This window comes from Balaenoptera acutorostrata, chromosome 15 (genome assembly GCF_949987535.1).
Source record: "Balaenoptera acutorostrata chromosome 15, mBalAcu1.1, whole genome shotgun sequence".
Classification (NCBI taxonomy): domain Eukaryota; kingdom Metazoa; phylum Chordata; class Mammalia; order Artiodactyla; family Balaenopteridae; genus Balaenoptera; species Balaenoptera acutorostrata.
Window position 1 is genome coordinate 28625489 of NC_080078.1, and position 25586 is coordinate 28651074.

Consider the following 25586-nt stretch of genomic DNA (forward strand, 5'->3'; position numbering starts at 1 on the left):
ACCTGGAGAGAATGCACGAGGCAGCTATTCAAGGAGCCTGAAAAGTCATAATAGCAGGTGGACTGGGGAAGGTGACCAGAATTTGATGAACCGTTAAACCTGAAGTGAGTTCACCATTGTTAACCTCTGGAATCCTTCAGCCTGGACTCAAGGGAGCCGGACACCTGAGAGTGGGCAGGGTTTGGACAGAGAGCACTCTGGGCAAGCCCTCTGGTTCTACTCAAGAGGCAGGAAAGGGGGTTCCTAATGGTCAGAAAGAGTAGGGGACACCCGTGTTTCTTTTCTTATTTTTTTATTTTTATTTTTGGCCGTGTTGGGTCTTGGTTGCTGCGTGTGGGCTTTCTCTAGTTGCGGCGAGCGGGGGCTACTCTTCGTTGTGGTGCGCAGGCTTCTCATCGTGGTGGCTTCTCCTGTTGCAGAGCATGGGCTCTAGGCACACAGGCTTCAGTAGTTGTGGCACGTGGGCTCAGTAGTTGTGGCTTGCGGGCTCTAGAGCGCAGGCTCAATAGTTGTGGCGCACAGGCTTAGTTGCTCCGCAGCATGTGGGATCTTCCTGGACCAGGGATCGAACCCATGTCCCCTGCACTGGCAGGTGGATTCTTAACCACTGTGCCACCAGGGAAGTCCCCCGTGTTTCTTTTCTCTCCTTCCTCTATGCTCTCATGCCTCAGTCTGGGCCTGAAGCACCTAGAACTCTGAGGGAGGGTGAGGTAAGATGAATAACAGTTCCCTAAAGATGTCCTGTATTAATCCCTGTTACTTTATATGACGAAAGGGTCTTTGCAGTTTAAGGCTTTGAGATGAGGAGGTGATCCTGGATTATCTAAGTGGGCCCAGTGTGATCACAAGGTTCTCATAAGGAGCTGGAGGTCAGAGTCACAGAGCAGCTGATGGCAGCAGAGGCTGAAGTGATGCAAGGAAGATGCCACAGCATGGGCAGCTTCTAGAAGCTGGAAAATGCAAGCAAACAGATTCTGCCCTAGAACCTCCAGAAGAAACCAGCCCTGCTGACGTCTTGACTTCAGTCCTGTGTGACCTCTAGAACTCGAAGGCAATACACTCGAGCTGTGTTAAGTCACTAAGTTTGTGGTAGGTTTGTTACAGTGGACATAGGAAACTAATACAGGGGAAATATTCTTCAAATGAAAGAGCTGTGGTCCCACAAGGGCAGGACAAACCCTCAGTGCTTTTTATCTGTCTGTCCCCCTGCACTTGGCCCTGGACACGGATACAGTCATGGGAGGTATGTGAACCTTAACCCAATCCTCACACCTTATCCAAAAGTTAACTCGAAATGAATCGCAGATCTAAATATAAAATTACAAAACTTTTATCAGAAAGCCTAGGAGAAAACCTTTGTGACCTTGGTTTAGGCAAAGAGTTCTTAGACGTGACACCAAAAGCATAACTCGCAATAGAAAAAATTAAGAAACTGAATTTCAGCAAAATTTAGAAGCTTTGTAAAGAAAAAAAAATTTTGAAAATGAGAAGACAAGCTATAGACAGGGAGAAAATGTTTGCAAATTACCTATCTGACAAAGAACTTGTATACAGAATATATAAAGAACCATCAAAGCTCAACATATCCAAAATATATAAAGGGCTCATACAACTAAATATCAAAAAAAAAACCTGATTAAAAAATGGGCAGAAGACCTGAATAGACATTTTTCCAAGGAAGACATACAGATGGCCAAGAGGCACATGGAAAGATGCTCAACATCACTACTCATTAGGGAAATGCAAATCAGAACCACAATGAGACATCACCTCACAACTGTCAGAATGGCTATTGTCAAAAACACCCACAAATAACAAATGTTGGTGAGGATGTGGAAAAAGGGAATCCTCGTTCACTGCTGGTGGGAATGTAAATCAGTACAGCCACTGTGGAAAACAGTATGGAGGTTCCTCAAAAAATTAAAAATAGAACTACTATATGATCCAGCAATTCTTCTTCTCGGTGTATATCAAGACGACAAAACCACTAATTCGAAAAGATATATGCACCTCAGTGTTCACAGCAGCATTATTTACAATAGCCAAGATATGGAAGCAACCTAAGCGTCCATCAACAGATGAATGGATAAAGAAGTTGTGGTATATACATACAATGGAATACTACTCAGCCATAAAAAAGAATGAAATTTTGCCATTTGTAACAACATATATGAACCTGGAGGATATTATGCTAAGTGAAATAAGTCAGACAAAGACAAATACTGTATGTTTTCACTTACATGTGGAATGTAAAAAATAAAGCAAACAAATGAATATAACAAAACAGAAACCGATTCACAGATATAGAGAACTAGTGGTTACCAGTGGGGGGAGGGGCTAGATACAGGAAGGGGATTGAGAGGTACAAATGACTAGGTCTAAAATAAATACGATAGGGATTTCCCTGGTGGTTCAGTGGTTAAGACTCTGTGCTCCCAATGCAAGGGGCCCAGGTTCAATCCCTGGTCAGGGAACTAGATCCCACATGCATGCCACAATTAAGGAGCCCACATGCCGCAACTAAGGAGACTGCCTGCCGCAACTAAGACCTGGCGCAACCAAATAAATAAATAAATATAAAATAAATAAGATATAAGGATGCAATGTACAGTGCAGGGAATATAACCAATATTTTATAACAACTTTAACTAGTGCATAATCTATAAAAATAGCAAATCACTATGTTGTACGCCTGAAACTAATAAAACATCATAGCATGTAAATTATATAAATCAAATATACTTAAAAAAAAAACTCAACAGTAAAACAACAAACAACCCAATTTTAAAAAATGGGCACAAGACTTGAATAGATACGTCCCCAAAGAGGACACAGCAAAGAAACATACGCACATGAAAAGATACTCCACGTCATTAGTCACTAGGGAAATACCAATGAAGACCATGACAAGATACCATGATGGATCCCTTCAAATGGCTAAAATAAAAGCTGTGACAACACCAAACACTGACGAGGGTGCAGAGCATCTGACACTCTCACACACTGATTGTGGGAATGCACAATGGCACAGCTACTCGGAGACACAGTTTGGCAGTTTTTACATTTACCATATAACACAGGCACCCCACTCTTAGGTATTACCCTAGAGAAATGAAAACTTAAGTTCACATAAAAAGCTACACACGAATGTTTATATTTGCTCCATTCAAAGTTGTTGACAACTGGAAACAACACAAGTGTCTTTTGTGAACAGATAAACAAACTATGGAATATCCATATGATGGAACACTACTCAGCAATAAAAAGGATCAGACAACTGATATACCTGCCAACCTGGGTGAATCTCAAAGGAGCTGTGCTAAGTGAGAGAATCCAGTCTCAAGAGCTTAGATACTATATGATTCCATTTAGATGACATTCTCGGAAAGACAAAACGAGTGATAAGAACAGAGCAGCGGTGGCCAGGGCTTAGGGATGGAGGAGTGTGTGACCATAAAGGGACAGCAGAAGACAGCTTTTGGGGGGTGATGGAACTGTTCTTTATTCTGATTGCGATGGTGGCTACTCAAATCTATACATGTGTTAAAATTCATAGAACTGAATACCAAAAAAAAAAAAAAAGTCAGTTTTACTATATGCTGATTTTTTTTTTTTTTTGGCTGTGCCACGCAGCTTGCAGAATTTTAGTTCCCTGACCAGGGATCGAACCCGGGTCCCGGCAGTGAAAGCGCCAAGTCCTAACCACTGGACCACCAGGGAATTCCCTGTATGCTGATTTTTAAAAGAAGTTTTTAAAAAAAGTCAAGGCAAGCGGGACTCTGGTCAATATGTGAAAGATATTAACTTGGCCCTTGCCCAGAATGCAGTGGAATGACCCCTCTCTGAGCCCCGTTGTTGATTTATGGGCTCCTGGGGCTCTAATCACTGGTCTCCCTTCCATCTTCTTACTAGTTGAAATATTGTCGTGGAACTTTACAGCTGTGTTTCCCCCGCACCCTTTCACCTTCTACCTAGAACAAGTTATTCACCTGTGGTAGTTGAACAAATGGCCCCAATTATTTGCCCTCTCTGTGTCTTGTTCTTTGCCCATGACTCTGCAGAGCTCTCCTGCTCTGACTCTGGTCTCTGCTGTGGACGTGCCTTGCCCAACGTGGGATGTTAGCAAACGTGACACAGTCAGAGCTTGGAAGGTGCTGCAGTGTTTGGGTTTTCCCTGTTCTCACTCTCTGCCATACATTCTCAGGCTGGGCCGCTGGTCCCAGCTGCCCCATTATTCCCAGTCAAGGCCATCCTGGACCAGCTGACAGCCAGCTGATCCCCCCAGGCATGGAAGCAAATGTAGCCAAGATAAGCTGAGCCTCCTAGCCCATCACCTAATATGTGAGCAATATGTTATTATTACGGTATGCCACCAAGGTGTCAAGGTTGTTTATTACACAGTGTTAACACGTGGCAGTAGGTAACTGATACATCACCCAATTAAGTAACCATTCTCAGTTACCACTCAGAGATATCATTTGAAAAGTGCAAGGGGAAATGCAGAAAGCTGTGAAATTGTTTGACCCACTGAGAAGAAAGCTGTCACCGAGGTTGATTATGATGTAGTGGAACAGAATAATTCTGCCTGCAAACAGCAGTCAACTTCTCGTGTGTTGTGGTCTCACCCCGATACTAGAAAACTTTTATTACTATTATTTTTTTTTTTTACTAACATCAAATTGGATGGAGGTTATTGTGCCAAAAATAAGTTAATCGGCTTCCCTTGCTCCAAACTTTCAGATGCTCCAATGTCTAAGAATAAAAGACATGAAGTAGGGCAAGCAATTGTGATAATCTCAAAGCTGCCAACTCAAATCATTTTGAAACTGAAGTGAGAGTCTGAACAAAGAAGTGAAATGTGACTGCAGCTAAAACCGCTCCCCTTGGAGAAGCTCCTACTAGGTGATACTTCATGTAACCCTCTTAGCAAGGCAGCAAGTTCTGTGCTACTGGCCCCGTTTTACAGATGGGGACACTGAGGCACAGAGAGGCCAAGGTCACAGGCCACTAGGTAGTGCAGTTGACATTGAACCCAGATCTGTCTGACTCCAAGTCTTGCTCTTTTTAAATATAAAAAATGTATATATGTGTATAACTGAATCACTTTGCTGTACAGCAGAAATTGACACAACATTGTAAATCAACTATACTTCAATTAAAAAAAATCTTGCTCTTTCAGTTAGATACCAAGCTGCTGCTTAAATTCTGTAAGAAATTAATAACAGAGCTCTGGCTTATCTGTTATCATGCTATCTATCCATCATACTGAACAGTTACTGGGGTGAACAGAAGGTCTGCTACTTTAGAGGAACCTGGCACTTTGCTGCCTGGTCACTGGGCTCGGCAATATAGGGCTTGGCCATGGGGCTGCCATCTTTACACTAACATGGTCACAGAGCCTTAGCCTCCCAGATCAACTTGATTGATATTTGGGGAGAAAGGGAGTGACCATGGCTGGGAGAGTCACAGAGAAATCTATACTGTCTCCCACATATCCTCAACGAGTATGCTTGCTGTGTGTTCCTCTGGCCATCATGCCATGAAAATGCCATAGCTTCAAGATCTGCCCTGATTCTGAGGAGCCAGAAATGAGCTGTGTATCTTCCTGCTAACAACAAAAGCAATCACTTTCCTCCTGCAGCCACAGCTAACCCATTAAGTGCTTACTACGTGCCTGGTGTAAGTGCTTCAGCACTGTCTTGTCAAAGCTCTGAATCAGCCTTCTGAGGGAGGGCCTATTCTCAGTCCCATTTTACAGATGGGGAAGTCAAGGCACAAAGCCCTTAAAGGGTCTGATCTGAGATTACCAAGCTAGTAAATAGCATGGCCTCGAGCGGAACTCAGGCCTGCATGACTGCATCTCTTTCTCTTAACGATGATGCCGTTAGCTTGTACCTTTAATGTGAAAGTCATAAAACACGCCGCATCCCAAACCCTGACAGAATGGCTTGCTTCCTGTCACATTAGTAATTTCTCAACCTGCCTTCCCAGAACAAGCTAGTGAGAAAAACATCCACAGCTCTGTCACAGCAGGTTCTCATGTGTGAAAAATAAAAATAAAAACAAGGGATCCTGTTCTTACTCAGCCCGTGACCTGCTTTATCTTCTGAGTGATGCTTGCTAAGCCAGCAGATGATGTGTTCAAAGGAGAGTGTTCCCAGGGCCCAAGCAGGACTTTGGTTCTCCTTTCTGGTCCAGTAAAAACATCCAGTGTTAGATTCATGAAGAACAAGAAGGGACCGAGGCTCGTGAGCAAACCGGTTCAGAATGGGGAGGGGATGGATAGTGTATAAGGAGCAGGTGTCTAAGACGGCTTTTCTCAACTGGGTCAAAGCCCTCGTGAGTTCCTGAACCCGCCTCGGCCCCATTTCCCTTCCTTTCTGCAACATTTACTTTGGGAGTTAATCCCAAAGAGGGGGAGAAGGGTCGGATCTTAGACACACCAAGCAGCGGTCCTACAACAGCTGTGCACAGTAAGAGGCCATGGTGGGGATAGGTTTAAACCAGTGGCCGTAGCCCATGCCAGAGACCCTCCAGAGGAGAGGCAGGTGGCCAAAGACAAGTGTGACAAAGCCAGGCTTCCCTTCCTAGGGGCGCGGAGGACCCACAATTAGAATCCCGAACTTGGAAACAGCCCATGAGAAGATACTTAGGAATGCTGTATCATGTGCTTAATTTTGACGTGATGGTGACACAGAGTGGAGGCTGCCAAACCATACAAACGCAGCTTACACTCCCCAGTCCACCGCCTCCAGCCGTGAGACTACAGCAGCTCACGTCACTGTCAGAGGCTCAGTTTCCTCCTCCGAATAAGAGGCAACAATAACACCAACCTCAGAGGGCAGATGTGGGGACTTAATGAAAGAACAGCTCCTGGCCCGCTTCCTGGTGTATCCTTCTTATCTCTTTCCTGGCAGTGGAACCACACGGGATTGCAGATGATTCTACAAGATCCAATGATAGACCAGCTGCTTGGGCTGGATGAGGGTTTCCCAACCTTGGCACGACTGACATTTGGGTCGGGTGGCTCTCTGCTGTGGGGGGCTGTCCTGGGCACTGCAGGATGTAGAGCAGCAGCCCTAGTCTCCACCCACTAGATTCTAGCCGCACTGCCACCCACGGCGGTGATGACCAAAAATGTCTCCATTCACTGCCAACTGTCCCTGGGGTTGGGGAAGAAGGTAATAATGCCCCTACTTGAGAACCATGAAGTCAGAGGCACAAGGAGACCCAACAGGGGTGAGAAGGGCAGGAGCAGTGAGTGAGAAGATGAGCAACGCGAACAAAATCATAGTAAAATGTCCTGCAACAGCTGCTCTGCACAAAACCCCTTCAGGTAAACTGTACTCAAGAACAGAATTTGTTCCTTGGACTTAACAGGTGAGATTACCAGACTTCCTTTTCAACCCTAACAACCTGTGACCAATTCCCTGGAATAGACACAACTGTCCTCCAAGGACCCACGTTCCTCTTACTAAGACGAAAACCACATAATTACTGGCTGCGTTCTTTTTACAGGTAAATAAGCACGGCCTATGGTTACACAAAGATGACAAGAAACAAAAGAACCACCCTGGAGAAGACGTGGGAGACTCAGGCGGGCACTTTTCCCGGAGGAGCTGAACATCCGGCTGGTCAAGGGCCTCTCTCTGGGAACACGGTGCCTTCCAGTGCCTTCCGTACAGAGGGAGAGGGCGGGGCTGACGGGCTGCGTGCACTTGGACGCTGAGCCGACGTCTACTGCCCGTGGCCTGTTCTGGTGGACCCATCACGCATCAGGCCTCGGTCAGAACCTCAGTCCTGAGCGCCTGCGGTCAGAGCTACCCTGGCAGATATCTTGTCATCACTGTCCTCTGGAACTGAGTGGATTACTGCCTGCTTCTACCCTGCATTTCTTCAGGCGTTAAACAGATTCGTCTGATGCAGGCCCTTTGGGGTCTAGAAGGCGTGTGATATACAGTGGGCCACATGCGGCCCACAGCTGTTGTGTCTGGCCCACAGACAAACTAGTTGCCAACTAATTTAAAAGTCAGATTTTATATCAAGATATGGGTTTCTGGGCTTCCCTGGTGGCGCAGTGGTTGAGAATTTGCCTGCCAATGCAGGGGACACGGGTTCGAGCCCTGGTCTGGGAGGATCCCACATGCTGCGGAGTGGCTGGGCCCGTGAGCCACAATTACTGAGCCTGCACGTCTGGAGCCTGTGCTCCACAACAAGAGAGGCCACGACAGTGAGAGGCCCATGCACCACGATGAAGAGTGACCCCCGCTCGCCGCAACTGGAGAGGGCCCTCGCCCAGAAACGAAGACCCAACACAGCCATAAATAATAAATAAATAAATAAATAGATAGATAGATAGATAGGTAGATAGATAGATAGATTAAACCCCTTTAAAAAAAAAAGATACGGGTTTCTGCTATCTCTTGGAAAATTCACAGATCGGCAACCTGCAGTCTCACTTGATGATAATCAACTAGGCTGAGCAGTGGTCAACTCTTAGATGGGGTCTCTGAGCTCCACTCCACACCCCTCCCTATTGTCACAGCTCACTGGCTTTATTCACTTACATGACCTGCCTGAACCCTATAGCCATCTGAGTTTGCCATGGTCCTCCGGTCAAGAGGGATACATTTGGGGTACTTGTCTGCCCTGTTGACCCTGGATGCTGGGAAGGTGCCAAACCCAGATAAGCAAGATGCTGAAAGGTCACAGAACTAAGTCAGGAGGCAGCCTCCCACCGGGGCATACCTGTCCCATTGAAGGCGCCAGTCCTGGTGGAGAGGCGCCTCCTTTCCCAATAATCACCTCATTAATAATGCAGGTAAGAGGTGGAAGCTAAGAGACAATGACAAAGGCTGAAATGGAAAGAAAGACGTGTACAGTTTATCCAAGTCTGTGCATGGTCCCCCTCTGAGCTGCGGGTGAGACATCAGTGCTTTGCCCCCACAGAACGCAAACAAAGCACCAACACATCAGAAAAGGAGTCAAAGAATCTGTAATCCCAGCTGACCTCAATCTGATCTGAGTTATTCCAGGACCCCTAAAGTGTCACGGTTCCTGAAAGGGGGGCCAGGTACCAGCCCCAGAGTCACCAGAGCTGACTCCCCAGGTGGAAGCTTCGACCTGTGCAAAGTGCTCCACACCAGAGTCAACTGCCCCATCCTGCGAAACTAGGCCGACGGTCCTTCAGGACCGTGGACAGCTGCCAGGCCCCGAATGGGCTCCTGCAGAGCGAGGCAGGCACACATCTCTAAGCAGGGCTGAGGAGCTGACCTGCCCCCCTCCAGGAGGCCCGACAGGCAGCTGGGGCTCTAGCAGGCACTCCCCCCCGCCGCCCTCGATGGCTGGTTCTCGGTGGCAGGGATGCCACCACAGTTGCGCCGCGCCACCTGCTCCGTGCTCCTCAGCCAGCTTGGCCGCGAGGAAGGAGGACAGCTTGCTATTCTTGCTGCTCTGGGACTAGGTATTAATTTGGCAGCTCTTTCACGCAGAGGAAGCCTTCTTTGGGAAACGCTCTCTCCCCTCGCAACCCTGACCCAGCTTTCTCCAAGTTTCCGCCTCCCCTCCCCTCTGCTGTGCTGGCTCCCGGCCTACTCTGTCCCAGCTTCCACCCTGTCACCTCCTCCTGTTTCTCTGAGCGCCCTTCCCCACCTCTGTGACACCCATTCCCCAGTTCATATTAGGAAACTGTCTCCCAAGGAGTCTTTCCAAAATCCTGAAGGACATGACTCTTTGGGATTGGAGAGCAAAAGTCAGAATCCCTGGGTGTTTTCTCGGAAATTCCCCAAATCATAAGTTATTCTTAAAATAGTCCCAACATTCTTCATACTATTTATTCATTATTGTGGAACTCTAACATGATCTGCTTAATAAATAAGAAATATCAAGTTCAGTGGTATTTCACAAAGAATCGTAGCCTAGAACAAATATTCAAATGCTGGGAAATGCTAGCGAACACTATTGGGTCATGTTCGGATAATAATGCAACATGCGAATCTCCTGTGTCCAAATTGCCCATTTAAGGACTTTCTGTGCTTCCAAAACGTATTTCTTGGAATGCCACTCACAGCAGTATACTATGTACATAAACTTATTAGTATTTATTTTATTTGCAAGAATGATTCATTGTTTGCAGCAGACAGAGCCATGAACACACTACTTATGACATGGCATCAGCTAACGGCAAGACTAAGTAAGTAGATCATGACCGTTCCTCTTCAACGAGCTCCTGTCCTGGTTCCTGGAACCATCGACCTTTGCCTTCAACTCCACGTGTGGCACTTCCTGCTCTTGCTTTTACCTCATCAGCATGGATTCCTTCAAACCAGGGATTGTTACACTTTAATTTTCACAGGAGAATGACAATACTTTTTCCTGATTTCCTGACTGATTTTCCTTGAGAACTGGAAAAACTTATGTTTCCTGAGAAACACAGTCAGGAATTCACGGCTGATGCCAAGCCACAGGCTGCAATCCTAGGAGACGCTCACCTCTCTCTCCTGCCTTCAGGACCCCACAGAGAGTGGTTTCTACATCCAACGCCTCACGCTCACCTCGCCTGCTCCCAAACCAGTTTCCCCTCTGTCCCCTTTGCCCAGATATTTAGCCTCAAAATCTTGGCATCGTCTGGTTCAGGCCCTCCCACCCTTTCTCTCGACTCTTATGAAAGCACCCTGCCCCGTCTCCCCACCACTCTCACTCCCCCCCTCCCAGCTGCCAGTGGGATCCTCCTAAAGCATGGACCTGAGCTCAGAGACCTGCAAGGGCTCCCTTCCCGGAGACCAAGATGGTATTGGTTTCCAAGACCTTCCACCCCCAGCTCCCAGCCCTGCTTTCCAGGGCATCCTGGCCACAAGGGCAGCGCTTGCTCTCCGCCAGTGGAGGACAGAGGGCCCCCCGAGCTTTGCAGCTGTTCTGCATATCTGGACAGAACACCTCCCCCTTCATGCCTAACAAAATGGTGAGTATCAAATTGGTATGAGAGGGTAGGGGTTAGTGATATCTGTCAAAATTTAAACACGCACCTGCCCCGCTTCTAAAAATAAACTCTACAGACCTACCTGCCATACTGTACATCTAGTACATCTATTTGAAACAGCCCTGGCAATACTGTTTGAGGGAGAAAAATCTGGAAACCTCCTAAGTGTTCAGATGGAGCGACGGTGAAATAAATTATGAAACAGCCATTGCAGTGAGTACTCCGTAGCTTTCAAAGGGAATGAGCCAGCTTTATTAAATTAAAAAGGCAAACTACAGAGGGCTGGGTAGAGCCTGGCTTTGGCTTACATAAGTATTGACGATTTCTGCAAAGTTACATAAGAAACTTGACAGCGATCACAGGGGTGGGGGGCACGAAGCACAGCAGAGTGGGGTGTGATGTTTACTTCTCCTTCTTATATCTTTCTGTTGCGTTTCAGGTTTTTTTTTTTTTAATACCATGATTTTATCACTTCCTCCAAAACGTCTGCTCCCCATACTCTCCTTTTCCCGTGCTCCCTGTCTGCTGGTAAAAAATAGCTACGCACATACAGAGCTTACTACACGCGAGGCGCTGCTCTACGAGCTTGACATACACGAGCTCGTGGAACCCTCTCGGCAGCCCCACGAAGGGGTGCTGGCAACATCTCCACTGCACAGAGGAAGACTCTGAGGCATGGCAGGGCTTAAGTTAGTTGCTTGAGGCCACACAGCTAGTCCATAGCAGAGCTGGGCTACAAACAGGGCAGTATGACACCTGTCTAGGCACTCTGCAAATTCCGAGTGAATGAAAACAGGAATGAGGGAAAGAAATGCTGCCATGGAATGATAACGTGACCCACACACCTGCTGACCCTGCGGGCTGGGGCACTGTCTTAGTCATATGTGTAATAATACCCCCAGCAACCTCCCCGCTACCCCAGGGGCCTACATGGAGTAGGGGCTCAGGAGACATTTGTTGACTTGAATACAGGGCTGTCTGTATGGAATAACTTGGTGCATCTCTACAGCTATATCTTGGTGCATCTCTATCCTGGTCTGTCAGGACCCCGGGTGTGTCATAATTCTCTTCTCTCACTCCCGACAGCCAGTCCTCAAATATGTCCAGGGTCCAATCACCCTGGCCAAGCCACCATCCTCCTCCTGCTGGACCCTACAAAAGCCTCCCCACCCGGCCCCCCCTGATTCCATTCTCTACCCCACATCCAGAGTGAGGTTTTAAAAACATAAACCAGGTTATGCCACATTTCTGCTCCAAACCCTTCAGTTTGGAGTAAATCCCAAAGTCATTGTTACAGCCTCCGAGGCCCTATGTGATACGGCCCTGGTGACGTTTCCAGCCTCATTCCCCTGTTCTCTCTGTTCTGGCCAAACTGGCCTTATCTGACACACCAAGCTTGCTCCTGCCTCAGGGCCTTTGCACTTACTGTTCCCTCCATCTGAACACCCTTCCCCCAGAAATTCACAAGTTCTTCCCTCAGAGAGGTCTTTCCTGACCATTTGGTGGAAACACTGCCCATGTGACTGTGACTCTCTAGTCTCTAACTATGCATTACTTTTCTTCAGAGACCTTCTTGTTTAGCAGTGTATTATATGTTTATTTGTCCATTTTCCATTTCCCCAACTCCATAAAGGTGGTTTATCCTCTTTTTTCTGTTTTGTTCTCTGTTACATCCCCAGTGCTTGTTGAGTCCTTAGTAGGTGCTCGATAAACACTGACTGGAGGAAAGAGGTGTTTGCTGAACACAAGCCCCTTTGACAGAGGCTTTCCGTCTATCCGCTCAGCAGCGTTTCTGCCCTGGAGATGTTCCAGGCTCCCCCACTTTTTCTGGGACTTGTAAAAGCTGCACCATCGTCCTCTTCTCCCTTCTCTTTGTAGAGCTGATCTCTCCCCACTTCACCACCACACAGAAAAGAAATGGCAGGAGTAGAACATAATTACTGTGACCTGTGGGATGCATAGGGGGTAGGGAGGCCACCTCAGTATCAGAGAAGAGTAGCTGTCACCCTGGTCATCTTCAGAAAGAGCGATTCATTCTGATCTCTGTGGGTGGGAGCCCTGAGGACGTGGAGGACCAGTACCCTGGGGACTGCACTTTCTCCGCATCCCTTAACACGGCCCCTGAAATAGCCAGGCCAGCAGATGGAGGTGATGAAGTGCCATTCTACATATCATCCCTCCCGGCGACAAGGTGGCAGGTCTCCCTGGGGAGGGGCCTCCGGGTAACGAGCTTCTGAGGAGTGGGCGTCCTCCTGCGGGGAGGCCTGGCCCCTGGAGGGGAGCGTTGCTGTCTAGGCCTGGCTGAGCTCTTGGGCTCCCAGAAAAGCCAGAGCCTAGCTGTCGCACCCAGTTTCCCTGGGGCAGGCCCTGAGTCACTCCATCTAGATGAGAGATCCCCACAGGGGAAGGAGGAAGGGAAAGACTGACTTTCAGAATAATTCATGTTATAAGTCAGCATTTCATGAGCACCTACTATGTGCCCTGTATCTCAGGGAAGCACAGTGGACTCTTGCCCTGGCCTGCCACTTACTCTCACAAGGACCTTAGGCAACCCACTTAAATTTCCTGGCACTCCAGTTTTTCACCTGTAGACACAGATGGATGTATGTATGTATGTATGGATGGATGGATGGATGGATGGATGGATGGATGGATGGATAGATGGATGGATGAAGAGACAGATGGAGAAATGTCTGTAGGGTTTTTGTGGGGCTTCTCTCCTGGTCTTTCTCACGAGTCTCGCTATCAACGGCCACTGACACGGAGAAGCTGCCGTGTCCTGCTCTCACACAGAATCCTCACCTAACATCCCAGCAGAACAGTGATGTCAAATACTTATCTTCCCATTTTACGCATAAGGAAACTAAGACTCAGAAAGGCTGGACCCTTGCCCGAGATCAGCCTCCTCCTTCGTGGCAGAGGTAGTGGGGAAGAGCACTGACTCCCAAATCCCCACGCGTTCCATTTGGACACCAGGGGCCTCAGACTCATTTGCCCTCGAGGGCCAGGAAGCTGAGGTGCGTCAGCGAAGCAGGTCCAGGGGCAACGCGAGAGGGAGCAACGGGAGAGGTGCCAGCTGGGGCACACTCCTCCCATCGACAGCCACTCACGTTGGTATTTTATTTTAAAACACAGCCCACACCTAACCAGTCTGCCAGTCTGGCCACACAACTGAGACTTTCTGAACAGGACCTGCACCCCTTTCTGGCCGCTGGACGCGGCAGACCACTTTGGAACCTGAAGGTGTGGATCAGCCACAAAAGCAACGTTGAGTCTAGGGTCCTAGGAAGGAACCATGTGACTCCTGTGAGCGCCCCTGGCAAAGCAGCCTGTCCGCTCGGGTCCACGTGATCCTGGCGTTACCCAGGCTGAAGCGTCTCAACCCCACGCCAAAGCCCCACTCGCTGGGAGAACATGGCAGCTCCTATTTCAGCAAAAATATATTTAACAGCTTTGAGAGTAAATATGGCAGCAGATGGGGGTGGGGAGTGGGGAAAACATCGACCGTGTTTTCTGCTGAGCATCCGGTGGAGAATTTGTGCTGTGACCTACATTACTCTGGCTTCCACCCCCGGAACTTTTCCTCTCCCCTCACGGAACGGCACAACACGATGCATCTCCCAAGGATGAATGACTCTGCAGAAAAACGTTTTAATAACGTGCTAAATGACAGCACCACAAATCACTTAAGTCTTCACCGATCTGCAGTCCAGTTCCGCAGAATGAATCCTTGGAATCCTGGTCTCCCTTCGATAATGCACCTTCAAAGGAGCACCTGACATTTCCCTAAGTAACTGCTCACATCTGCCATGTGTCACATCTTGGGGTTCGCCTTTCCCTCCAACATGCCAGGAGGATGCAAACAACACGGGGCCCCCAAAGGAAGAGGGCATTAGGGGGTGTTGTCTGCTCACTAGCTTGGGGGCAGGTTCTGGTCCCCACGTGGGCCAGACATACACAGGGTTCAAAATGGAAAAGAAATGGCCCACTTCCTACTGTCCTACTTTCTAATTCAGACTGCTGCTGGCATTAGCAAGGAAGGCAATGGGCGGCAGAGAGATCTGGAAACAAAAATTGAACCTGCTGATTCTTCAACTCTCAGATTTGTGCAGATGGCAGAATCCCTGGAAGTCATGCTGCCCCCTTGCAGAACACAGTGAAATACTGACACACTAGAAAGGAAAGACGAAATGGAAAAGTGTGTGTAAAAGCAGGTGCCATGGAGTGCTGGATTCCAGGCTGCATGAGCCTGAAGGTTTTAAGGGAGTGTGAGCAATGCATCATGGGTACCTCACAGTCAAAGCCTACTTTGCTGAGCAGCAGGTAAGAGCCGGCACCGCAAACTCAAGTGTCTCCTGGGGCCAGGCAGGTCATGCGAGTGACTGTGGGAGAAAAACAGCCAAACACTAACAGCAGGTGGCAGGGAAGGCTCGGCTCAGTGTCCAGGAGGCAGCGGAGTGGCGGGCTTAGTGGGGAGAGGGCGGCACTGTCTGACTGTAGCCAAGCGTGGTCCAGGGGGAATGCGGGTGGGTATGTGTCTGCTCTGGCTGCCATAACAAAATACCACGGACCGGATGGCTTCAGCAGCAGACAGTTATTTCTCACAGTTCTGGAGGCTGGGAAGTCCATGATCAAGGTGCCGGCAGATTCAGTTCTGGGTGAAGGCTCTCCTCTTGGCTTGCAGATGGCTGCTTTTTCACTGTGACCTCATGTGGCAGAGCAGAGAACTCTGGTGTCTCTTCCTCTTCTTCTAAGGACACTAATCCCATCATGGGGACCCACCCTTATAACCTCATCTAACCCTAATCACCTCCCAAAGGCCCCACCTCCAAATGCCACCACAGTGGGGATTAGGACTTCAACATAGGAATTTGGGGGGCACAAACATTTAGTTCATAACAGGGTGTGACCAATTCTGAGTTTTCAAGAGAAGCCTGATATATGATTTTTTTTAAAATCTGATACCTTCTAAGTTTTTGATGTTGGCCACACTTTAATTAAGAAAAAGTAATATAACATGGACCTAGAGATTACCCTATGAAGTGAAGTAAGTCAGACAGCAAAAGACAAATATCATATGATATCACTTGCATGCAGAATCTAAAAAAATGATACAAATGAACTTATTTACAAAACAGAAACAGACTCACAGACATAGAAAACAAACTTATGGTTACCAAAGGGGAGAGGTGAAGTGGGGGATAAGTTAGGAGTCCGTGATTAACAGATACACACTACTATATATAAAATAGATATTAAAAAAAGAAAAAAAGGGGCTTCCCTGGTGGCGCAGTGGTTGAGAATCTGCCTGCCGATGCAGGGGACACGGGTTCGAGCCCTGGTCTGGGAAGATCCCACATGCCGCGGAGCAACTAGGCCCGTGAGCCACAACTACTGAGCCTGCGCGTCTGGAGCCTGTGCTCCGCAACAAGAGAGGCCGCGACAGTGAGAGGCCCGCGCACCGCGATGAAGAGTGGCCCCCGCTCGCCGCAACTAGAGGAAGCCCTTGCACAGAAACGAAGACCCAACACAGCCAAAAATAAATAAATAAATAAATAAATTTATTAAAAAAAAACAAGCTAACCTTAAAAAAAAAAAAAAAAAAAAAAAAAGAAAAAAAAAAACCCAAATAACAAAACCCCACCGGAATAGTCAAATAAAACAGGTTGGAGGGTCAGGCTCCCGCCACAGGCTGCGGGTTTGTCACCCATGTCCTCAAGCCATGGGCTCTGGCACCAGACAGCCCAGGCCCCCCATGTGCTGGCAGGTAACCATGGGGTCACAAAGTAACCTCTCTGGCCTCATTTTCCTTGTCAGTATTAGGTGGAACCTTATGAAATTACCCTTTCATTGGCAACTTTGTAAGGCTCCATGTAATAAAACGAAGATATGGTGTCCACCTAATTAACAGGCTCTCAGGAAGACTGGATGAGGTGAAACCTACAGCCAGAGCTTATAGTAAATGCTCAATAAGCAAGGGGAGGAAGCAGGGCAAGGCCATCCTTAGTCAACAAGTCCACTCATGTTCAGTCGCTGAAAGGGATGCTTAGGGCCCTGAATCAGCATTTGAAAGACCTGAGGAAATCTGTTAAGATTATAATATTCACGCTTTGGGGAGTTTATTTCCTTAGTTGAGAGAGATGTTTCTTTAAGTAGGAATCTCTCAGGGTGAGATTCTGAGCTGAGACACCGGACCTGCTGTTTTCTGGGGCTGCACAGACAGGAAGTGATCACGTAGAGGCTCACCAGCACGGACAAACCGGGCTGCAGCTCACCTTCCATCACCCCCAAATGAAACAGTCTGCAAGCTCCAACCTGGAATCCCATCTCACTCAAAACAGACAAAGGAGGAGAGGGCAGCTAACCGTGGAACTGCAAGGAAAGCCGAAGGGCAAGCTAGTTTAATTTCAACTGGGGTTGAGACCAATGTTGAGTCCGGAGTCTCGTGTCAATATTGTGTCCCTTGCCACAATCTCCTACCAAAATGCTTTGTGCTTTTTAAAGCCCATGAAATTGAACCTCACATTCTCTCTGCTAATTAGGCACAAAGCTTTCTCTCTCAGCTCTCATCAATGGCAACCAGAGTGGCTGGGACTGCACAACACGCCGAGACACTTGAGTTAAAGTGCAATTGTCACAATTCGGCAGGCTCACGTTTGGTACACTCTCCACCAGAGCTGCCTGGACCCCCTGACCTGGCAGTAGGGGCACCAGCTCTCCCGTACGAGGCAGCCTCTTCTTCTCACACGTGAGGTGGGCAGCCTTTCTTAGCACTGGGGTCTCAGGACCACCTCTCGGATTCAATTTTCATCAGGAAATTTGGCCAAAACACACCTGACTCAGTGAGAGGTTGATTTCCAACACTCATCACAGGCCAGGGGGCTGCCTTTAAAAGATGAAGGGGACCTCCTCTCATGAACTACAGTGGCATTTTCAAAACAGCAAGATCAAGGCCCTAGCATCACAAATAACTGAGTAAAAGAAAAATTCAGTTTTCCATATGGTATATTCTGTTTGGGGGGGGGGGGAAAGGCATCCTTTTTTCACAGATAGCACAGTACAATTATATCTTCTCATAAAGGTCCTGAAACAATTAGAAAGACATAAGCAAGTGGCTTGGCTGCAATTTCAAAGCCCTAAGCAGGTAAGAGGGGCAGCCCTGCCGATGTCTGTCTGGTTGGAAGTTCAACTTGGAAATTCTGGAAAGTGTGATGCCAAAGGCACACCCTTCCCCCCACAGACAGACGCAGAAATAAGCCCCGGCTTGAGTCATAGCATCACCGTTAGGACAAAACAGATCCCCAAACCCTCAGCACGCCATTTTAAAGAGCTCTGGGGAAAGGAAACTCTTGCTTCATCCCAGCAAATCAGTGTTTTTCAAGTGACAAGTCCCAACCCACTTTCAGAGGCCCACAGGTTAGCTATACGGATTCTTATATCTATCGTTTCCACTGTGATGATAACGTTTTAGAAATAATATAGAGTTGACCCGTGGACAACATGGGTTTGAGTTACACAGGTCCACTTACACACAGATATTTTTCAATAAATATGTTGGAAAAATTTTTGGAGATTTGCAACAATTTGAAAAAAACTTGCAGATAAACTGCATAGCCTAGAAATATTGAAAAAAATAAGCAAAAGCTAAGTATATCATGAATGCATAAAATACAATGTAGAGATACAAATAACATACAAAATATATGTTAAGTGACTGTTTATGTCATTGGTAAGGTCAGCAGTAGGCTATAAGTATTTAAGTTTTGAGGGAGTCAAAAGTTATAAACAGATTTTCGGCTACATGGGGGGTTGGCACCTCTAACCCCTGTATTGCTCAAGGGTCGAGTGTAATTATATTCTCTGGCATCTTAAGACTTTATAAAAACCAAGGATGCTTCATCATTTGGGTTCCCTGAATCCAAGGGTGTAAATGTCGTGGTGTGATGAGAGACTTATGAGAACAGAGGGGACTGATCAGTGATAAAAGTAGTGACACCAGTGAGGCCCACCTGCCCCCAAGGTGAGGCCCAAACACATGTTTCCCAGCGACGTGACCCAAGGAAAGTCATGGCGGGGGAGGTGTGGTCAGCACGCGGACCACCGGCACGGTACACGGCATGTGGCGAGCTCAGGAGGAGCTGCTGCACACCGTCGTGAGCAAAGATTTGGTTTCAGAAAAAGTAGCATTCGCTCTGTTAACTGCTGATTCTGAATTGCAATGATTTTGTAAGTGCTTAACATGTAAACTTCTTTAATTTTCTTTTTTTTTTACTTTTATAAGACATATAAGAACAAGGAATTTATACCTAGTTTTAAGATGGTTCATACTTAGGTCATATTAATATGAAAGTAATCTAAGTCGGCACCAGTGGGAGTCTGCAAGAAGTTTCCTTGGGTTCACTGCCCACATGCTGAAGAAAGCCTGACAGAGACCACTTTAGCTCTGGAACACCTGTGAGCTGCAAGCTTTCCTTTGATCAAAATGTACCAAAGTATAAAACCACAGAGCCCTGCGTTTTTCGAAAGCCTCAATCAACAACGCTCACTTGCGGGCTCATTCTCTCGTGAGCCCTTTAAACTCCCAGATGCCTTGACCCAAGTCTCCACATCAGCACCTCGCAGGCTCTGGGGCACAGCCGGGTCCTGGGGTGTCCAGGACGCAGACACATGCAACCGCAGGAGAGAGAAGGAAGGACGTGTGGGGCGGAGCACGTGAACGTGACCGGTACTCACATAAAGAAGGGCATCAGCTGGACCAGGGTCTCTTTCTGGGGGCTGGCGGCAAACTCGGGGACCACCTGGATGACTTTGTTCATGACACTGCGCAGGTAGTTCTGGAGCTGCTTCCTGCGTTCCTCCACAAACTTGGCGTCCTGGGAAGACGGACAGACAGGTGTGCTCAGCTATGCTTTCCTCACCCACCCGGAGACAGACGACCCGGAGAACACGTAACCATCAATCATCACCACCCAGAGCGAGTGCAAGTGGTGCCTCAGGCTTTACACGTGTGATCACGTTTAATAACGGGAGATGCTCGTGATAGTATTATTGTTAAGTGGGGGAAGGCAGGTCCATGAAACTTCCTACAGTGTGTTCCCAGGAATGAATGAAATTTCAGCACCTGCAACGTGCCGAGTATGGTGCTGGGACCCGGGACAGACCATAAACACACAGGGTCACTGCTGTGGCCCTGGTAGAGGTCACGGGGCCAGTGAGGGAGACACCAATAAATCCAGTGACCACACAGGTCAGCATATAACTATTCATCACACTCAATGCCACCCTCCAGAGAGGATGCTTACTTTTGCCTTCATGGGAATTTTCTGAAATATGAATCAGTTGCCACTATTTAAGAAAGATTTCATTAACAAACAAATTCCATTTTCTCTGAAAAACTAGGAGAGGCAGCAGCACGGCCCCACCCCCAGGGCTACTCGGGGCCGGGGCTGCTCGGTGCGCCCCGAGGCAGGCGCAGGGCCCCAGATCTGCACTCAGGACCCTCCTGACTCACACCGCCACCCACCCCTGTGTCTGCCTGGCCCTCGTAGGCAGGGCCAGCTCCTAGGCGTGTGCTCTGGGCAGTCCCTCAGGGTCAGAACTCGACCTGTGTGGTGATCTGCTGGCCTCATGTTGAAACTCAGTAATTTTGGCACGAGGGACCTCACATCTGCCTGCTGCCCTGGGACCCACAGAGCCTGGAGCCTGTCCTGCCCATGCGCAGCTGCACTGGGGTCCTGGCTTAGAACCAGGAAACCAGGGCCGGTGTGGGGCAGCAAAGGCTTTCTCTGAGGAAGTAATGCTCCTTCCAGACTGAAGGCTGAGTGGGGTGAATAGGGGAGAGCAGAGCGAGGGCGGCAGGAGGAACAGGGTCACTCAGCCTCACAGGGACATGAGAGGCCTCACATGACAAATGAGGAAACTGTGGTCCAGAGCGGGGCCGGGCCGCTTGCCCACGAGGCCCCAGAGACGGAGCAGTACAATCATCCCCCACCTCCACCTCCCGCCAGCCTGGGGCTTGGGAACGGGGTGCAGAATGATCCCATGTGCTCAGAGACACCCGAGGACATGCCCGTCCCCGCAAGGCCCTGCCAAGGGCCGGAGCACAGCAGGGAGATTCCCTCTTAAGTGTTGTCAGATTTAGCGAATAAAAAGCCAGGATGCCCCGTGAAATCTGAATGTCAGATAAACAATGAATTTTTCAGTATTCATAACTCCATATTCAAAAATTCATGACTCAATAATTTTTCAGGGTTCAAGTACAGCCTATACAATAAAACCTTTCCATGTAATATTTGGGACACACTTACACTAAGAAATTATTCATTGTTTATCTGAAATTCCGATTTCACTGGGTGCCCTGTGTTTCATCTGGCGATCCTCCTCCGAGTACCGGGGGAGGAAGGAACACAGAGCACCTGCTGATCCCCAGGGGCCACTTCAAGGTCACATCAAGGTCCTCTCACCCGGAACCACCCCCTGATGCACTGCCTCAGCCAGACGTTTCTCCAGAGGGGGACGGCGCTCAAACACTGCTGCTGGCCGCTCCAACTTGACCGCCAGCGCAGTCCCAGTCTGGGGCTGAAATCTCCTGCAGCTTGGTTGGAGGGGCGCTGAGTGCGGGGAGTGAAGGCACCAGGCTAGGAGAGCCGTGGGTCTTCAGCTGGAGCTCAGCCAGTCCGGCTCCGCTCTCCCATCTGATACCAGAGTCCGCTCCACGGTCTCCAAGTTTCAACCCATCGTTAAGCAAGTAGACGCTCCTCCTTGGGAAGGTGGTCGATATGCCAGGTTAGTGCCCAGAGGAGCTAATCAGGCCTGGTTTTCAATCTGCACAAGATACCCTCAAGGATGGCTTGAGAGGCTTTGCTGTAGGAAGGCAAGAAAGGGGCTAATCATCCCTGGAAGAACTCGTGGAGATTTCTCCTTTTTCGGGGGGAAGATGCTCAAAACACTGTAAGCACCAAGGGAAGGCTGGGGGTGGCTCCTTGTGCTGCTAGTGGGGCGGGGCTGGGCTGCGGGGCCCTAGGAAGCTGAGGGTCCCCCAAGGTCAAGGTCAGAGGATGCTACCCAGGAGTCGAATCTGCCCATTTTCACATGGGCCTCTTCTCGCCCAGGTCCCAGGGCCGACAGGGACTTGGCAGAAAGGTTATCATCACCCTGGAGGAATCACAAATCCTTCCCACGTACTGATTCCTCAAGCTAGGCAGTCCCTGGAAACCCCGGCCAGCTCCTGAGAAAACCCAACTTGGCAGTAAGCTGAGTTTGACAGCCGAGCAATTTCTACCTGAGCTGTTCAGAACAAGCGATGGTATTTGTGGAGTCTTGATTCACGTTCTTCGCTCAGCACTTTCCTAGCACCGCATCTTTACAGCACAGCGGAGGCTCAGGGAGGGTAAGAAACTTGCCCTAGGGCTCAAGACCTGCAGGCGGCTGAGCAGGGTCCCAGGTCATCAATGGGTGAGCAGTCAGAGCTGCCCTCAATCCAGAAGACACTCTCCAATTTACGTAAGAAAAATCTACAGGTCCTCTAAACTGCAGGTGTCTCCCAGCCAAGATGCAGTTCACAGAACTTGCACCTGCCTGCCAGCTGTAGCAGAAGGAAGCGAGTCACTGCGGGGATGGGGGTGGTGGGGCGGGGGAGGGGGGATGCTGACGGCCAGCCTCTGCATAGATGTCTTGCCTTTGGGGCTCAATCTGATCCTGGAGGTATGGACACCTCGAGTGGCCGCACACAACTTGGCAGGACGCAGTGGGGCCGGGAAGATCTCAGAACAACTCAAGGAAGCCTATATTCTTTCCCATTACTGTCATTTCATTTTTTACTATGGAAGTTTCAAATTAGGGCAAAAAGCAGAGCGAATGGTATAATGAACCCCCATGACCCTTTATCTAATAAAGTCTTAACCCTTTTCCACATTACGTCATTTTTACCTTTTTGCGAAGGTGTTTTAAAGTAAATTATACTCATCATGACATTTTACCCCTAAACACTTCAAGGTGTATTTCTAAAATACTAAGAACATTTTCCGATTGAACCACAATACCATGATCACCTCTAACAATATGAATGATAATTTGTTGGTGTTACCTCATACCTAGTCGGTATTTGAACATTTGAATTTTCAAATGTGCCTACTGCTTCTGGGATTTTTTTTAAAAAGGGGAGGACTCCATCCCAGAATGAAGCTGGCAGTTCTCCAGCAGGTTGAACGCAGTCTTGTTCAGATCAGATTCCCCCTCGGGGATCAGTTGGGTTCTGACCAAAAGGTGAAGATGGTGGTGCCTTTTTCACCACAAGCTGCTAACAGCTTGAATGGCCTAAAAACATTAAAACCAGGGTGTATCTGCCTCAGATCCAGGTTTCTGGCCTCCCTTGAGAAATGGCCCTCATTACTGGAAGCACAGGGCTACCATCCCACCCAGCCTCCTCCCCTCAGTCCCGTCCCCGGCCTGGCCTCTGTGGGACCCCGAATTTGTACCACTTGGATTGCCTGAGGCCCTACAGAACCATCCAAGAGCTACCCTGTGAGACGATCACGTTCCAGGTGACCACGTTCCAGGGGACGTTCCCTCAGGCAGAAGAACGGCCTGCACTGCCATTGGCCAGCTCTACTGTCTGGCAGCTAAACCACGCAGAGCTGGGGTTTCTCACCTGTAAAATGGGGGTAAGGATGGTGCCTACGTCATCCATGGTAACCGAGGCTACGCGCCCGGTAGCCAACATCGCCTGCCAGGCTCTGCGACAGAAGCTGATGATTCTGGATGTTCAGCCAGGAAGCCTTCCTCAGAGTTTCTATGTGTACGGGGTGGGGACAGGCAGGCAGACAGACAGTGGGTAGCCAGGCAGGGGCAAGTGCTGGGATGTCGCCATCCATATGTGATCAGGGAAGCGCGCCGGAGGTTTGCACGAGGAACGGAGAGAGCGTTTCACTCAGAGGAGGCGACTCCTGGAGGACAGACACCTGGTCAGGGGTCTAGGTGGGTGCCCTCAGTGGGGGAAGGGCATGCCAGGCGGAGGGAACAGCAAATGCAAAGGCCGAAGGCAGAAGGGGTGCAGCCTACGGGGGCAGCAGAAGGCAGGCCCGCGGGGCTAGGCTTAGTGGTTCCCCAGCGCTGAAGCCGTAGCAGCAGCAGGATCACGCACAGCCTTGTGGACCAAGAAAGAAGCTGATGGGGGTGGGACCCAGGAGGTGCATTTAGAAAGACTGTGGGGGGGGGGGCGGGAATGAGCCATAGCAGCCTGAGGCAGAGAGATCTATCACGCCACTCCCCTGCTTGGAATTCTTCAGTGGCGTCCCGTGAGCTCTGCCCCCTCCCAACACGCACATCTAAACCCTTAGCAAGGCTCGCAGGAACCTTCTCCACGTGGCCCCAGCGTGCCCTGCCGGCCGCTTCCCTTCACGGCACCCCCCCCACCCCCGCCAGCAACACGCCCCGCGTCCTGGAGATCACAGCAGCCCCATCAACATTTGTTGTAGTAACTTAGAAATGTGGGAGGTGGACTGAGGGGCAGCAAGGCAGGCCGCCGGGGAGAACAAGCCCAGAGCAGAGACGACAAAGCCCTCTGACCGGGGAGGAAGAGGGACAGAAGCAGCTGCGAGCTCGCTCCCTGGCTCCCAACTCCCCGTGGGCGGGGAGTAAAGGGCGGACAACGGGTAATGAGTGAGCAAAGACAGCGAGCTGGTCCTGCAGGGACCCCGGCTGCCCCCCAGGACCCCTGGGAGGATGTGAGCATCCACATAGGGCCTGCCCCGCGGGGGAGGGGCCAGCACTTAAAGGGCCAAGGAACGTTTGTGAGTTTTTTGGTTGCGCTCCTAGGCGGCAGCCAAAACGCAGCATTAGAAGCGATGGGCTGGACCGAAGCCCAGCTCGTGGAATCTGCCAGACGCCTCTGGTGGCCGCTTAACGAGTCCTCGCTGCCCGTGGCCCTGCTGTCGCCTTGTGCGGCACTCCTATCATAATACTATTGTCAATTATGGTTGAGGACTAACAAAAGAACTGGGAGTTTGTCCTAGCTTTAAAAAAGAACATTCAGGACTATTTTCATGGGAGTGTTTTTTTTTTCCCTCCAGAAAAGGTTAATTTTATTTTGAGCTTCAAGAAGATAAAGATGCCGTCAAATGAAGAAGAGCTATTTTAAAAACGATGGAATGTTGTGAACAAGATGACGAGCTGCAGTTCCTGGAACCGATGCTCAGACCCCCTGCCCCCTGTGCTTTGTGACATTTTCTTTCCTGGGCCGTTCCTGACAACAGTGCTTTCCAGACCACATTCCGCCTCTCGAAGGGGACCTTCCCCACGATTCTGCACTTCCAGAGTTCCTTTTTATTTTCATCTAAGGATATCATGGTGTTTTATAAAATAAACGGAAGGTCCTGTCCATCAGGAGCAGCATGTAGCTCAGGGCCCTGTCGAGAGAGGCTGCTGCAGAATCAGCTGATCTAAGGGCACCTCAATGGCTAGAGAATTCCAGAACAATGACTAGCTTCCCAAGGAGCCCAGCATTAGTGAATGACTTCGAGTTCTAGTTTAGAGCCAACGACCCAGGTGGGACGTGCTGACGGGCTGGAATCCTGCATTCATTTATTCAATGCACTTATTCATGCGACAG

The 25586-nt window shown here is 49.1% G+C and overlaps 1 protein-coding gene across 10 annotated transcripts in view; it reads right to left on the reverse strand.

Annotated features, from left to right (window-relative positions):
* SNX29 (sorting nexin 29) overlaps positions 1–25586 on the reverse strand; it is a 559610-nt gene that overhangs the window by 40004 nt on the left and 494020 nt on the right. For all 10 annotated transcript variants that reach the window (XR_003623948.2, XR_003623947.2, XR_009005356.1 and 7 more), the window contains one exon: positions 19712–19851. Coding sequence is in view for 7 of the 10 variants with exons in the window: in XM_057528881.1 (XP_057384864.1) it covers positions 19712–19851 (140 nt within the window). In the remaining 3 variants the exon portion in view is untranslated. The remainder of the gene's footprint in view (positions 1–19711; positions 19852–25586) is intronic.